At 30.9% G+C, this 14419-nt stretch overlaps 2 protein-coding genes across 3 annotated transcripts; both read left to right on the forward strand.

Annotated features, from left to right (window-relative positions):
• The first annotated feature begins 7408 nt into the window (after nucleotides 1-7408).
• On the forward strand, nucleotides 7409-10117 carry LOC106779170 (purine permease 21). Of its 2 annotated transcripts, none has more exons than XM_014667231.2 (2): nucleotides 7409-7824; nucleotides 8843-10117. In XM_014667231.2, the coding sequence occupies exons 1-2, from the start codon at nucleotides 7734-7736 to the stop codon at nucleotides 9982-9984; spliced, it is 1233 nt and encodes a 410-aa protein (XP_014522717.1). In that variant the 5' UTR covers nucleotides 7409-7733; the 3' UTR covers nucleotides 9985-10117. The 2 variants fall into 2 exon arrangements, with proteins under 2 accessions (XP_014522717.1, XP_014522716.1); XM_014667230.2 differs by having other exon boundaries at nucleotides 7412-7824; nucleotides 8840-10117.
• An 823-nt stretch (nucleotides 10118-10940) lies between these two features.
• On the forward strand, nucleotides 10941-13459 carry LOC106779172 (purine permease 21-like). The gene is made up of 3 exons (XM_014667233.2): nucleotides 10941-10957; nucleotides 11102-11184; nucleotides 12224-13459. Exons 1-3 carry the CDS (start codon nucleotides 10941-10943, stop codon nucleotides 13363-13365), a joined length of 1242 nt encoding a protein of 413 aa, XP_014522719.1. The 3' UTR covers nucleotides 13366-13459.
• The last annotated feature ends 960 nt before the right edge of the window (nucleotides 13460-14419 follow it).

Here is a 14419-nt window from a genome sequence, read left to right on the forward strand (position 1 = left end):
CAAATAGCCTCCAAGGGCCTCTCCCAATCTCTCTAGGTGAAGAATGAAGTGTAGGAGGAGAAGACTCTCAAAAATCGCGAGACCCATGTTTAAATAACCCATTTTGACATATCAGCGAAAATCCGCGCCCAGCTCGGATTCCTGGCGCCCAACGCGACTTTTCACTGCATCAGAAGTGAGTTACAGAAAGTTTTTGCGCCCAGCGCCACTTTCTGGCGCCCAGCCCCATTCTTTGGCACCCAGCCCCATTATGTGGCGCCCAGCCTGGAATCTCTCTACAACTCTGGCGCCCAGCTTGGATTTCTCTGCAACTCTGGCGCCCAGCTTGGATTTCTAGCGCCCAGCTCGGGTGGTTTTGACAACATTCTAAAATTGAGGCTCTTGTGCGATTCCAAAGGCGTCCAACATGGGTATTTGCTTCAAAATGATCTTTTATTGTCCCAAAACATATTCCCTTGAGTTCTTGCTTGTTTTCCTCCATTAGAATTGCTTCCTATTCCTTTATTTCACACACTCAAACATAGAGATTAGAGGTAAAAACAAGCATATACTAAATAAAACACAAGAAAACTAGAAAACACACTAAATGTGAGGATAAAACAAGGTAAAAGTTATGAAGGAGTTGATTTGTTCACAAAATATACACACACAAATACGTAAAATCAACCGTTACAGGTATGAGCCCAAGCCACCAAAACGAAGAAACAAGAACCAAAACACACTCAAGAAGCCCCGACGAGACGATCAGTAGTGACACAATGTAACTTCGACACTAGAAAGGCGGCGCGTGCGGAACACGCACCTGAGACTGGTCGGAGAGAAGCAACACGTGACAACATGTGTGGAGGTTTCTGAGGAGGGGACCACCAGGGGTGGGTTGCACTTCTCAAGGCATACCTAATCATTGAATTTACTGAAGAAAGCAACGTTTGATGGTGACAATGACAACAACGACGATGACAGACAGTAGAACGAACGACGAAAATGACAAAGAGACGACACCAGTAATAGACGAGGAAGACACAGAGGTCTGAATCTTGATACTAATTTGAAGAGATTAGAGAAGCTAAAAGGTTTTATTTTCCAATTAGAATAACTTATACAACTTACTGCTGTATTTATAAGAGACAAGACAATAGTTCTAAAAAGTAAAAAAAGGCGGGAAGCCCTGAAAAAACCCTAAAAGTGAAAACCCTTACATAAATATTTATAATAATAAAGACATATATTTCGACAACAATGATAATGGAATGATTCCAATTTGTGAGTAAGAATTTCTTCATGGATGCTTTTTGTCTTCTATAGGTTGTTGATGATGGTGGGAATGCAGCAAAAGTAGGGTTAAGGGGACCAAGTTCTTTACACTAGTAGTTTCTTTGGAGATGAACTGTGGCATGTAGTTAAGCTTGGATTTACTAAAACTGCTATCTAAGCAAAACTTGATTTTGTTTACTTTGTTGTCAGCAAGTTCTCTTGTCCACCTTATTCCATTTATTCTTCTTATTTGCATTAGTTAGTAATTTTCTACTACCATGAGGAGCCAACACTCGGATCAAATGGTAATAAAAGCTTAAGAAAGGCTACACAAGTTCAGCATATGACTCAATGAAAATTATCATGGCATTTATGTTCATCTTTTTTTTTTCGATGATAGACATAAGATGCATATTGCAGTCTTTCTAATCTTCATGTGATCATGTCATGTTTTTTATTCTACCATTTACCTAACAGTTGAAATGAATTAACATCTTAAATCCTCCATGTTTTCTTCTTAAAAGGTGGTGCCAAGGTAGATTTTAAAAAGCTCACAAAGCGACCTGCTCCTCCTTGCTTTGGAAGAAAACTAACTAATGCTCAAAAGGCAAGAATTAGTCTGAAGCGACATTCTTGTTCTTCCTCCTAATTATATGTTGTCTAGGCTAAAGATGATTACATTCAATTTGCCTTGATAGTGGATACATATACACCTTACAGAAACCTTTTTTAACATGCAAGCTAAAAAAGTTTTGATTTTAGCTTTACTGTGTCCTTTTTTCTTGTTTTCCGCCTGCCTTGAGGAAGATCCATTACTACCCTTTAACTTTTATTTCTTTCTTTCAAAGTCATTTAATTGATTGAAGTCTAATAATCTCTGTTAACATGGATATAATGTTGATTATTTACATGTGTCTAGTTGATCTATAGACAATGTCCATTCTAGTTCAACTTTGATCAAAGTCTACTTCATGATGGACATGCTGCTTGAACTTGAATAGTCCTTTTTATTAATCTTTGTTTATATTTACTATTTTGTTTCATTCTGAGTTGTTTTCTAATTTAGAAGTAGAATTTAAATGTTTTTCCTTTGTATTGAGGTGTAAGAATTTGTAGTTTTGTAATAGTATCATATGTAAAAGACTGCAAACATATTATGCAATAACATTTGATATCTATTTTTTTTAATTGTCTCTTTCTAGTAGAAATGTCAATGGTTATTATGAGTTGACATGTATTATTTGTTATTGTACATCAAGTCCGTATACCAATATCTAAGCACTAGTGTAAAAACGTTGTTTAATGTCACCCAATAGATGTCTGTTTGTTGATAATCCGACGTATATGAGTGGACGGTGGCATTATCGTAAATAGCTTGGTAACGTAGACGTCGGTTTCCAGACAACGCGACGTCTATGATATTATAAATGTTCCAACTGCTGCAAATAGACGTCTAATAGCCTGAGGTAGGTCAGAAGACAGTCTCGCGATGTCGGTGTTCATGGGAGGCCGACGTCTATAGGATTGCAATTAATGCTTTCACCTAATTCCTAGACGCTTAGACGTCGCTTAGTCAACAGGCGACGTCTACAACCTAAATAAAGAAGGCAGAAAGATAACAAATCTTCAATTTAGACGTCGGAGATTTGTACACATGACGTCTAAGTGCATGTAATTATGTAAAAAAAACTTGATTTTGTAAAATTGTTAACCACAATACATACAAATTTATTTGTAAATAATTACATTCAGATCAATATGTAAATAATTATTTATTAATTTATCTATATGTAATTATTTATAAATTTATTCATACGTAATTATTTATATATCCGCATATAATTATTTATGATTTTTTTATAAATAATTTGTAAATAGCACTATATTACTTATAAATTTTGCAAGATTTATAAATTTTTTGTGACTAATAAATTTCTTTTTCTTGTAATATAATATAAAAAATTAAAATAAAATGAGATAAAAATGTCATTTGCTTTTCATTGTCTCCACAACAAGAAATCACCATCTTCTTCATGTACTTTAATACTACTTTAGGGTTTTAATAGATAGAATATCATAAATTTTTATTTTAAAAAGTAAACTTTGTCTTAATTAAAAGTTTTTTAGATGAGCATTATTCAATGACTTGGGACACCCAACTTCCACATTAATGGTTGGAGAAGAACAGTGCTGACAAGTTGCTGAATGATTAATAACAAGTTTGACTGATATGATTGTAGGGACTGACCTCCATTGGAAGAAGAAGGCCAATGTAGATCTATAAAATATCAACACGCATGCAGTTTAGGTTTTTAGCTAATAAAATAAAATATACTTCTTTTCCTAAATCCGAATGATCAATGTTGCCCTTATATATTTGGTCACTGTACAACAACTAGCAACATTTAATATTTTCTTTTTGCCTTTGTCAATCAACATATTTCACTAAATTAAAATAGGCACCATAGTCTCGTAAACATTGTGATCATGTTTTAAAAATAACCCCGAATAAAATAACTTGTGAGTATATTAATAAATTATTTTATTTTATTTCTTTAATCTGGTGTTGGTTTAATATTCATGAATCTTTTTAATCTTTTTAAGGAAACTTACCATAATATCTTAATATTATAAGTTTATATGACTTCTTTTATATATTTTTTTATTTTTTTTTCATTTCTATTAAATATAAGACTTAAATTCTTATTTAAATTTATAATAATCTTCAATTTAAGTGTCTATTATTTTTATTTTTTTAGATTAAATATATTTTTGATCTCTTAATTTTGAGTGAAAATTAAAATTAATTTTTCAAATTTTGGTGTAATTTAATTTCTTAATTTTAAAAATGTGTGAAATTAGTCATTTTAACTAAATATTGTTAAACTTATTTGACATATGTTGTTTTTAGATTAAATATATTTTTGATCTCTTAATTTTGAGTGAAAATTAGAATTAGTTTTTCAAACTTTGGTGTAATTTAATTTCTTAATTTTTGAAATGTGTGGAATTAGTCATTTTAACTAAATTTTGTTAAGTTTATTTGATGTTTCAAATACATTTCATGATATTATTTGAGTTGTTTATGTTATTTGACATATATTTTCTTCAATATTAGTTGAAAAATATATGTAAAATCACAAATAAATTTAATAAAATTTGGTTAAAAAAACTATATTCACGTAATTCTAAAGATAAGGAAGTAAATTAGTCTAAAATTTTAAAAAATAATTCATTTTAATTTTCACTAAAAGTTAAAAGACCAAAAACATATTTAATTTTTTTTAATTGATGTACTTTTCATCAAATGAAAACATTCCAAAGTCAACAACAGTTGGATACAAGAAATTTTGATGTCTAGAAATCTTTACCTATATACTTGCACAAATCGCTCACAAAAACTAATGTTCTACTTTAACGTTACAAACTAAATTTTCAAAATGATACAGAAAAATATTCAATCAAGCACAAAAAACTAATACTATCTTCAAATCCAAACCTTAAGATCATATATTTTTTTTGGATGTTCTTTCTATGATACTAGAATGAATTTCTTAGTTTTACTCAATATTAATTTTAAACTCATTCTTAAATTTCTAACAAAATACATCATGTTAATAATTAATTTAAGAATTATTTAAATTTGCATTAATTAAAATAATATATATATATATATATATAAAAAGCAATTATATTTCTTAAATTTTCTTTAATAATGACCGTGTTTAATATTTTAAAAACCATAATATTAAATATAGTTGAATTAGCCAAAATTGAAATATATATATATATATATATATATATATATATATATATATATATATATATATATATATATATATTTATTTATTTATTTATTTATTGATTGAGTATATGCATATGCTTCTTGAATACAAATTAGAAGCATCTATGGAAGTTTTCTCTATTAAAGACAGATTTCGTTAAACAAGCTCTAAAATATATTCTTCTAAGTCCTATATTAAAATAGACTTTATATTTATTAACATATCCTAACTACGAAACCCAGAAAATAGATTTGGAAAATGAGAATGAAATTATTGGATGGCTGATTTGTAAAGCATAACATCACTCATTTTCAAATTGTGGCTTGTTTGATTATATTTCTTTGCGTGAAAATAACGTGCATGTCTATATTATAAAATATCTTTTGGTATTATTAGTTTTTATTTTGATTATTTTATTCTTGAGTTTGATTGTATCTGGTTCTATACAATACAGAGTTGGTATTTATGTTATTTAATTGTTTACTACAAGTTATGATATATATAAAATGCACATTTGTATAAAATATAAATGTTTGTACATTTTATTTTATAAGTTAAATTAGATGAAAGAAAAATATTTTACTTTGATTAGAAGTAAATGTATTCTGGTATTATTCGGTATTTGTCTTTCATGTTTTCTTTTATCATCGAATGAAAGATATTTATAATAGATTTTTCGACTTAAATTAATAATTAATCAGAAATTATGGATAAATTTGAATTAAACACAAAAGTGAAATCAAACCATCATTAAAATATTATTTATAAACGTACCTTGTAAATCTAATATTGTTTATAAATTTTATTTTGTACCTAGTTTCATCATTAAAAAGTGGTTAAGTTTTTAAGAAAATGTAGCCAAATAAAAAGCTTAAATTTGATAAAATATTAATTGCCTAAAAATTAGAATTAATAACATTATTATTTTAGTTTTAAAAACATTTTTATTTACCCAATAAGTTAAAAAGTAAATATGTACAAATTTGTTTTTATAAAAAAAGTACAGATATAGTTTGAGTTTTTGTAAATAACATGATGGAGTGGATGTACCATTATTCGTTAAATTTATCACTGAAAATACGTAATTAAGTTGATAATTTGATTTCTTGTTCGGAATTAGAAGCTTCAAAGTCTACAAACATATATTCAAATGTATATTAAAAAGAATAACACCATGTTGAAATATGCTTTTTTCTGTACCTTTTTTAATTAATTTGTTCGAAAGATATTCAATAATTAGGTATTATTTGTCACGTTTAACAGCCAGCACTTAAACTTTGACTCATTAATGTATACATTCCTTTTAAGTGATACATTTATTTGGATTAATTTTCGACTAAAAAAACATATTTTTATAAAGACAAAAGAACTGCATATCATATATTATTTATAAACTTTATATACATTTAAAATTATTAAAGACAGAATAATACAATGATTGTCTAGATTCCATATTATTAATTTAGTGGTATCCATCTATTAATAGATATGGGATCTTAGATATCATTTTTTTTTTCTTAGATAAGGTTGACAAATTAAAATAATGTCCTATAAGTATATATATTAATCATGAATTATCGATTTTAGAGTAATATATAGAACTATGTCTATGAAAAAGCTTGTACCATTATTTTTTATATGTAAAGTATTTATTATCTGATAGGTGTTGTTAACCACTGCTGGTTATTACCATCAATGTAGTATGCACAGACAACAGCAAATGTTCCCACATATTTATAATTGGTCAAATATATTTTCTTCACTATTTCTTTTTTATATAAATTATTTAAATGTCTCTTTTATATAAATTATTTATATGTCTCTGATCTTCTTGTGTGTATTTATCAGAACAACAACCACAGATTATCTCTTCCACGGCCACACCGACCTCCCTGACAGCAAAATCTTCATCATCTTCTCATCTTACACCTTTAAATGTTCTAGATAAAATAATTAAGTGGTATGTTTGAAAAATAGTCTAAATTTTATATTGAATAAAAATAGAAAGTAAAAACTGTATAAAAATAAAAAATTATTAATTTATTATTTTAAAGTTTTAGAGAGAGAATAGCGTTAATTTCTAAATTTATATATTCTTGGATAGATCCGAATATATACTTTTTAACAAGATGATAATTGGTTCAGATTTTTTATTAGATATTTTGGTATATGTTTGAACATTGATGTTGACATTTTAAAATTTTTTTCAATATATTTTAAAACATCAAAATTAATGTTTATCAGTATTTTAAAGTTATTCAGAATAAAAAATCCAAATTCCATTAGCACATATTATAAACACATGAAATACTTAATAGTCTTTCTCAAAAAACACTGCAACACATCACCACCTTCCTCTGTTTATCACTAAACAAGGCATCATGTAGAACAGACCCTAAATAATTTTTTTCATTTTGAACACAAATGGTAAAACAGACTTTTCAAGCTCTCACATCAAAGTAGCTAAAGTCAAGGAAATTTTAAGTATAACGTGGTGCAAGTGTGAAGGCAAAATAGGTACCTATAGTATAATTAAGGCTAAGTTGAGAAGGATAAGCCGACACAGAGTTTTTATCTTTCTATATAGATGCATTTATAGACTTATAATGTATGATTCAATTGCATCTTCCAATCACTCTCCTTTGAACTCTATCTCCTTCTCCAATCCCCTTCTCTGAAAACTTCAGCTTCCACATGGGAGAAACTCAAGAAGTGCAACACTCCCATGAAACTAGTTTCACCATCCACATGGGAGAATCTCAAGAAGTGCAACTTAGCAAAATTGGTAAGTCTTCATCTTCCATATTCAACACAAAAAGGTTCAACTATGTTAAAAGGGACAAGTTAGGAGCAGAATGTTTGCTTAAAAGGTCTTTTACTGGAGTTGCATCATATTTTCTTACATATTCACAGAAACTGTGATGAAATAGGATAAGATATCTCTTCATTTATGCAGAACATAGACATGTTCCAGTTTTGTGTCATTTTTATGCATATAATGAAAAAATCTTGGTCCTAATTTCGATGGTCCTAGGATGTAAATTGCTGAACTAGACATGACAAAGGTGCCAGCAGAGTTCAGACAAAACTCAACCACCAAGAAACAAAATAACGTGATAAACTATGTCACCATCCACAGTGTAGTTGGTACCTTAGTTGTAAAAGAGGTGAAGCCACCTAGGCTGAGATGATATGGATGGTGGAGTTTTTTTTGGAGAAGGTCTAGTTTCTGAGCTGTATCAATATAATACTCTCCCCCACAAAACAAAATTAAAGAACAGTATCATCCACTAATTGGAGAGCCTTTTAGTTTTGATTATACCATAAATTATTAGGATCTAAGAGATTTTTATATTTTATGCTTGTAAATAACCATCCAAGTTATTTTATCCTTATTTTTCTTGTACTTCGATTATTTGTACATGAAATTAAACCAACTTTTTACAAATTTAAAGAAACGGAGAAAAGGTGATACTTTTATGATTACTCATCAAGACAGAAAACAAAAACAAAAGAGCATTTTCTACTGACAGAGATGACAGGCATCCAACTATATCAGTGAATATACAATTCTTGTGACATGTCAACCTGTTATGCATCCAACCTAAACTGACCTGATATGGTAAAAATGAATAATTATAACAGAAGAAGAAGAAAAGCTTGTTCACATATAAAGCAACTTTTCTTCTGAGAAAGTGAGTTCTTTTGAAGCAAATCAGAAGTACTCATAACAGCTTTGTTGAATCTATAATGATATATTATCTAACTGTATATGATGAGAATTTGTTATGCTTTTCTAGAAGCTAATGGAGCGCAAGAAACAAATTCCTTGGAGGGCAATAATTTTCGTGGTCCAATGAATGAAACGATGAAGAGTAAGAAAAAATTATATTACCGTTGGTTCAGAATAGCCATACATTCTGCACTTGTGTTGGTGACTTCATCAGCTGCAGTACTCCTTGGAAGATTGTACTATGAAAAGGGTGGAAAAAGTAAGTGGATGGGAACACTTGTTCAACTTGGTGGTTTCCCTATTTTGCTTCCTTATTACTTGATCACAGCACCCAAAAATTTGACCACAAACAACAGCAGTCATCCAAATCAGCCATCTGCTTCAATGCTAGCTTTTGTGTATGTCTCAATTGGCCTACTTCTGGCATTAGATTGTTATTTATATTCAGTTGGGCTATGGTACCTTCCTGTCTCAACCTATTCACTCATTTGCTCATCCCAGTTGGCTTTTAATGCTTTATTCTCATACTTCCTCAATTCACTCAAGTTCACACCTTACATAGTAAACTCTTTAATCCTTCTCACCATTTCCTCTACCCTTCTTGTATTTCAAAACGAGTCATCATCAGATGATTCAGACTCCACACAAATATCCAAGAAAAAGTATGTGATTGGATTCATATGCACAGTTGGTGCATCAGCAGGGTATGGACTATGGCTTTCCCTCACACAGCTTGTGTTCAAGAAGGTCATGAAAGGGGAAACATTCCAAGTGGTCATGGACATGATAATATACACGTCTCTTGTTGCTACCTGTGTTACTGTAGTGGGACTTTTTGCTAGTGGTGAATGGAATGGTTTGACGAATGAAATGAATGAGTATGAGTTGGGGAAGGCTTCATATGTGTTGAACCTCACTTTCACAGCCACACTTTGGCAACTCTTTACAATTAGTTGTTTTGGACTCATCAGAGAGGTTTCTTCCCTCTTCTCAAATGCCATAAGCGCTTTGGGAGTGCCTATTGTTCCAATATTGGCAGTGATATTCTTTCATGACAAAATGCACGGTATCAAGGCTATCTCTATGGTGCTTGCTATTTGGGGCATTATATCATATGTGTATCAACAGTACATTGATGACACCACGTCTGAAAACACAGTCAATAGTCACGTTGCAAAACCTTCTGTACCTGAAGAAGAGGTTCATAGATAAGTTAGGTAGCCTTTTTAAGTCCAATTTTGAGACTTAGAAACTCTATCCCTGTTTGTATTACAGATTTACAACACTTACAAATATGTATATATTACATATCAGTAATTGAATTTTGAATTTAATGGCTTTGCAATGTGAACCAATAATCGATAACATGACTTTTAGGATAGCTAATAGAAAAAGCAAGAAACTTACTGTAGATTGTATTTTGGATTGAATGATGATATCAAAGTTTGGCTTTTAGGCTGCAAATCACCATGTTGTAACCTCTAGTTCAATCTGTCGGATAATTATTGTACTTTAACTATATATAATAAATCTCTGGCATACTTCATTTGTCGAGAATGTAGATAAAAAGACAACGAGTAACCTAATAAGTCCAACATTAAATTTATCATCAATCACCAATCATCATTACTAATCTATAGAAATGGTTTAAAACTTTGGGCCAAGTTCTGTATAATTGTAAGTAATGGTAATTGAAGAATGAAGTCCGTTTCTTTCTCTAGCCAATAAATATGATCTGTTCAGACTCAGGTCTAAGAGGCCACTGAGATGCATTGTAGAGTAAAAACATTCACTGAGAAGAAAGGCCTGAAGTACATAACCCATTACCACGTTTTGTTTATTAATTAACAAACTATCACATCACAACAGATACACCCGAATTTATAATGCAAAGGGTAAATGTAAAGGATAATGATACTTTGACAACAATTTTTTGACAACATTTTAATATCATCTGTGTCATTCTGTCATTGGTTCATGGTGATTTTTATGATTATTACTATTGATTGTAGAATAATTTTGGACCAATCACAATGAGATGTCGGGAAAGTATCGTCATTCTTAAAGGATAATGTCATGCTCACACGTCCACTTCATAAACAAAAAGTGGAGGCTATTATAGTGTCAGCAGTGTGTAGGCTAAAAACATAGAGGCACCAATCGTAATTATGGCAAAGTTGAGGAGGTTAAGTTGGTACACTTTCTCTTTCTATTGATGACATGTAGAAATGTATAAGGTATAAATTGCATTTTCGAATCACCCTCCTCTTAAATTTATCTTCATTTCCAATTCCCTTCTCTGAAAACTTATTCACCTTCCACATGGAAGAAACACAAGAAGTGCAACACTCCCAGAAACCTTTTTCACCATCCACATGGCAGACCCTCAAGAAGTGCATCTCAGCAAAATTGGTAAGTCAACTTTTTGTCTTTCATATTTAAAAACAACTGTGTTAGAAGGCACAAAACTGAGTATAAAGATTCCTTATATTTCTTTTCATGCAGCATGCATCATATTTTGTTATCATATTCACTGTACCTATTTATGCTTAACTGTTATTATAGGCTAAGAAATCTTTCCATTTCAGTGTATACAGAACTTACATATATTTTCAAGTGTTTTATAACTATTATGTCTACGTTCAAAAACCTTGGTTTGGTCCTAATTACGATGGTTCCTCTAGAATGAAAATTTCTGAATTACACATTACAATGTTGCCAGCAGCTTCTACAAAAACAACTTGAAATAAACAGAATCATTGAACGTGATGATCTATGCCATCAACCACAACCTAGGCTGAGGTGGTATTGTTGATGGAATTGTTTTGGTGGAGATAGTTACTGAGATGTAACAAGAGAATATTTCTCCCAATAAACAAAATTAAAAGACAACGTTACCTACTCTTTGATGAGGTCTCAAGTTTTGATTATACTATAAAAGATTAGGATTTGAATTTTTTTTTTTTTTTTATTTTCTATGTTTATATCGAAGTTAGTTTATCCTTATTTTTCTTGTTTACGAATAGTTATACAAGGACTTAATAAACAAACCTTTTCCATATCTGTACAAACAAGAATGATTTTATAATTACTCATCGAGACAGAAAACAAAAACAAAAAACATTTTCTAATGACAGGCACTGTTAGCTTCAGTAGGATAGAGATGCAAAACGTCCAATTATATCTCAATCAAGACACAATTCTTGTGCATGCCAACTGGTTAAGCATCAAACACAACCACCTTGATATTTTTCTGTAATCAACCAACAACAACAATAGTGGTAATAATAGTAGTAGAAGAAGAAAATGAGTTTACATATCAAAGAAACTCTGCTTCTGAGGAAGTGACTTCTTTTGAAACAAATCAGAAACATAAATAACAGCTTTGCCAATCTATTATCATATATTCTCTACGTTTATGTAATAATAATTTGGTATGTTTTTCTTTAAGCTAACGGAGTCAAAGAATCACATTTCTTGGGGGACAATAGTTTTCATGGTCCAATGAATGAGTCAGCAATGAGTAGGAAAAAAATGTATTACAGTTGGTTCAGAATAGTCATCCATTCTGCACTTGTGTTGGTGTGTGGATCAGCTGCGACACTCCTTGGAAGATTGTACTATGAAAAAGGTGGAAAGAGTAAATGGATGGGAACACTTGTTCAACTTGGTGGTTTCCCTATTTTGCTTCCTTATTACTTCATCACAGCACCCAAAAATTTGACCACAAACAACAGCATTCATCCAAATCAGCCATCTGCTACAATGCTAGCATTTGTCTATGTCTCAATTGGCCTGCTTCTGGCATTAGGTTTTTATTTATATTCAGTCGGGCTATGGTACCTTCCTGTCTCAACCTATTCACTCATTTGCTCATCCCAGTTGGCTTTTAATGCTTTATTCTCATACTTCCTCAATTCACTCAAGTTCACACCTTACATGGTAAGCTCTTTAGTCCTTCTCACCATTTCCTCTACCCTTCTTGTAGTTCAAAACGAGTCATCATCAGATGATTCAGACTCCACACAAATATCCAAGAAAAAGTATGTGATTGGATTCATAGCCACAATTTGTGCATCAGCAGGGTATGGACTGTGGCTTTCCCTCACTCAGCTGGTGTTCAAGAAGGTTATAAAAAGGGAAACATTGAAAGTGATCATGGATATGATAATATACACGTTCCTTGTAGGAACTTGTGCTATTATAGTGGGACTTTTTGCAAGTGGAGAATGGCATGGTTTGAAGAATGAAACGAAGGAATATGAGACGGGGAAGGCTTCGTATGTGCTGAACCTCACTTTCACAGCCATATTTTGGCAACTCTTTACAATTGGTTGTTTGGGGCTTACCAGTGAGGTTTCTTCCCTCTTCTGTAATGCCATAACAGTTTTGAGAGTGCCTCTTGTTCCAATGTTGGCAGTGATATTCTTCCATGACAAAATGCATGGTATTAAGGTTATCTCCATGATGCTAGCTATTTGGGGCATTATCTCATATTTGTATCAACAGTACATTGATGATACCGAGTCCAAAAACAGAAGCACCACTCATGATCCTAAAGCTTCTGCATCACTGGAATGGGTTCATAAATGAGTTACGTAGCCTTTTTAACTAGATATGAACGCACCAGTTTGTAGGTGTAAATCACTGCTCAACCAATGTATCAAATTTGGCTGAAGGCCTTCATCATTATCATCGGAAGAATCTCATTAAATGTAGCATTATATAAGAAAACTTCACGTATAGTTGTACAATGAAACCTTGTTTAATGCATAAGTAGTTCAGTACTATCTAAAACTGTGTTTATTGATGAAATGGAACACTAAATCAACTAATTATACGGTAGAAAATTATGGAGGAAACGGTAAATAAGAAATAAATCAGGGATTTTGGTAATTCCATTTACAAGTTCAACTTGTACTTAACTTGATATAGACCCACCAGTTTCTGCAGGTGTGAAATTGATTAATGAAATTGCTTACAAAGAGATTATTAGAACTCAGGAATATGGCACAGTCTCTGAGAACAGCACAGTCATTTCTTAGTTCCCCTTTATATTTAATTTACCATGTCATCATTAAGAATCCATAGATATGTTTTCTGTTTTCATATGGGTCAAATTTATGTAAAGCGTGTATAACGTAATAAACGAAATTTCACATTATATTATATATCGAAATAATTTACAATTTAATTAAAGAATAAAATACAATATTTTCTAATAGTTTGACAGGAAAAATATAATTAATTAAATGCATGTTCCATTGTATTAAGTGCTTATCTTAGGTGAGTTATAATATCCCTTCGATAGCCTCCTGTATTGAAAAATAGAAATAGCAAATCCAAATAACGGGTAAATTTAGACTCAGGTTTCATCTTTATAGATATGAAAATCATGGAAAAAAAATTGAATTCAATTATCAAAATTGAATTGACCATGTATTCAAACAATAGCACACTCTCTAATCAAAATGGAACATTTTTTTTTCTTATATAAAAAACAGAAGATTTATATTTTATTTGATAGGATAAGTAAAAATACCTAATCTGTTTTTCTTAATTCATTTCTATCTAATTTTAAGTGGATATGAGTGTGTTATATAATATTTTTAAGAGCTTTTTATATTTATACTTTTCTCTAATTGGA

The sequence above is a fragment of the Vigna radiata genome, unplaced genomic scaffold (assembly GCF_000741045.1).
Source record: "Vigna radiata var. radiata cultivar VC1973A unplaced genomic scaffold, Vradiata_ver6 scaffold_352, whole genome shotgun sequence".
Lineage (NCBI taxonomy): Eukaryota > Viridiplantae > Streptophyta > Magnoliopsida > Fabales > Fabaceae > Vigna > Vigna radiata.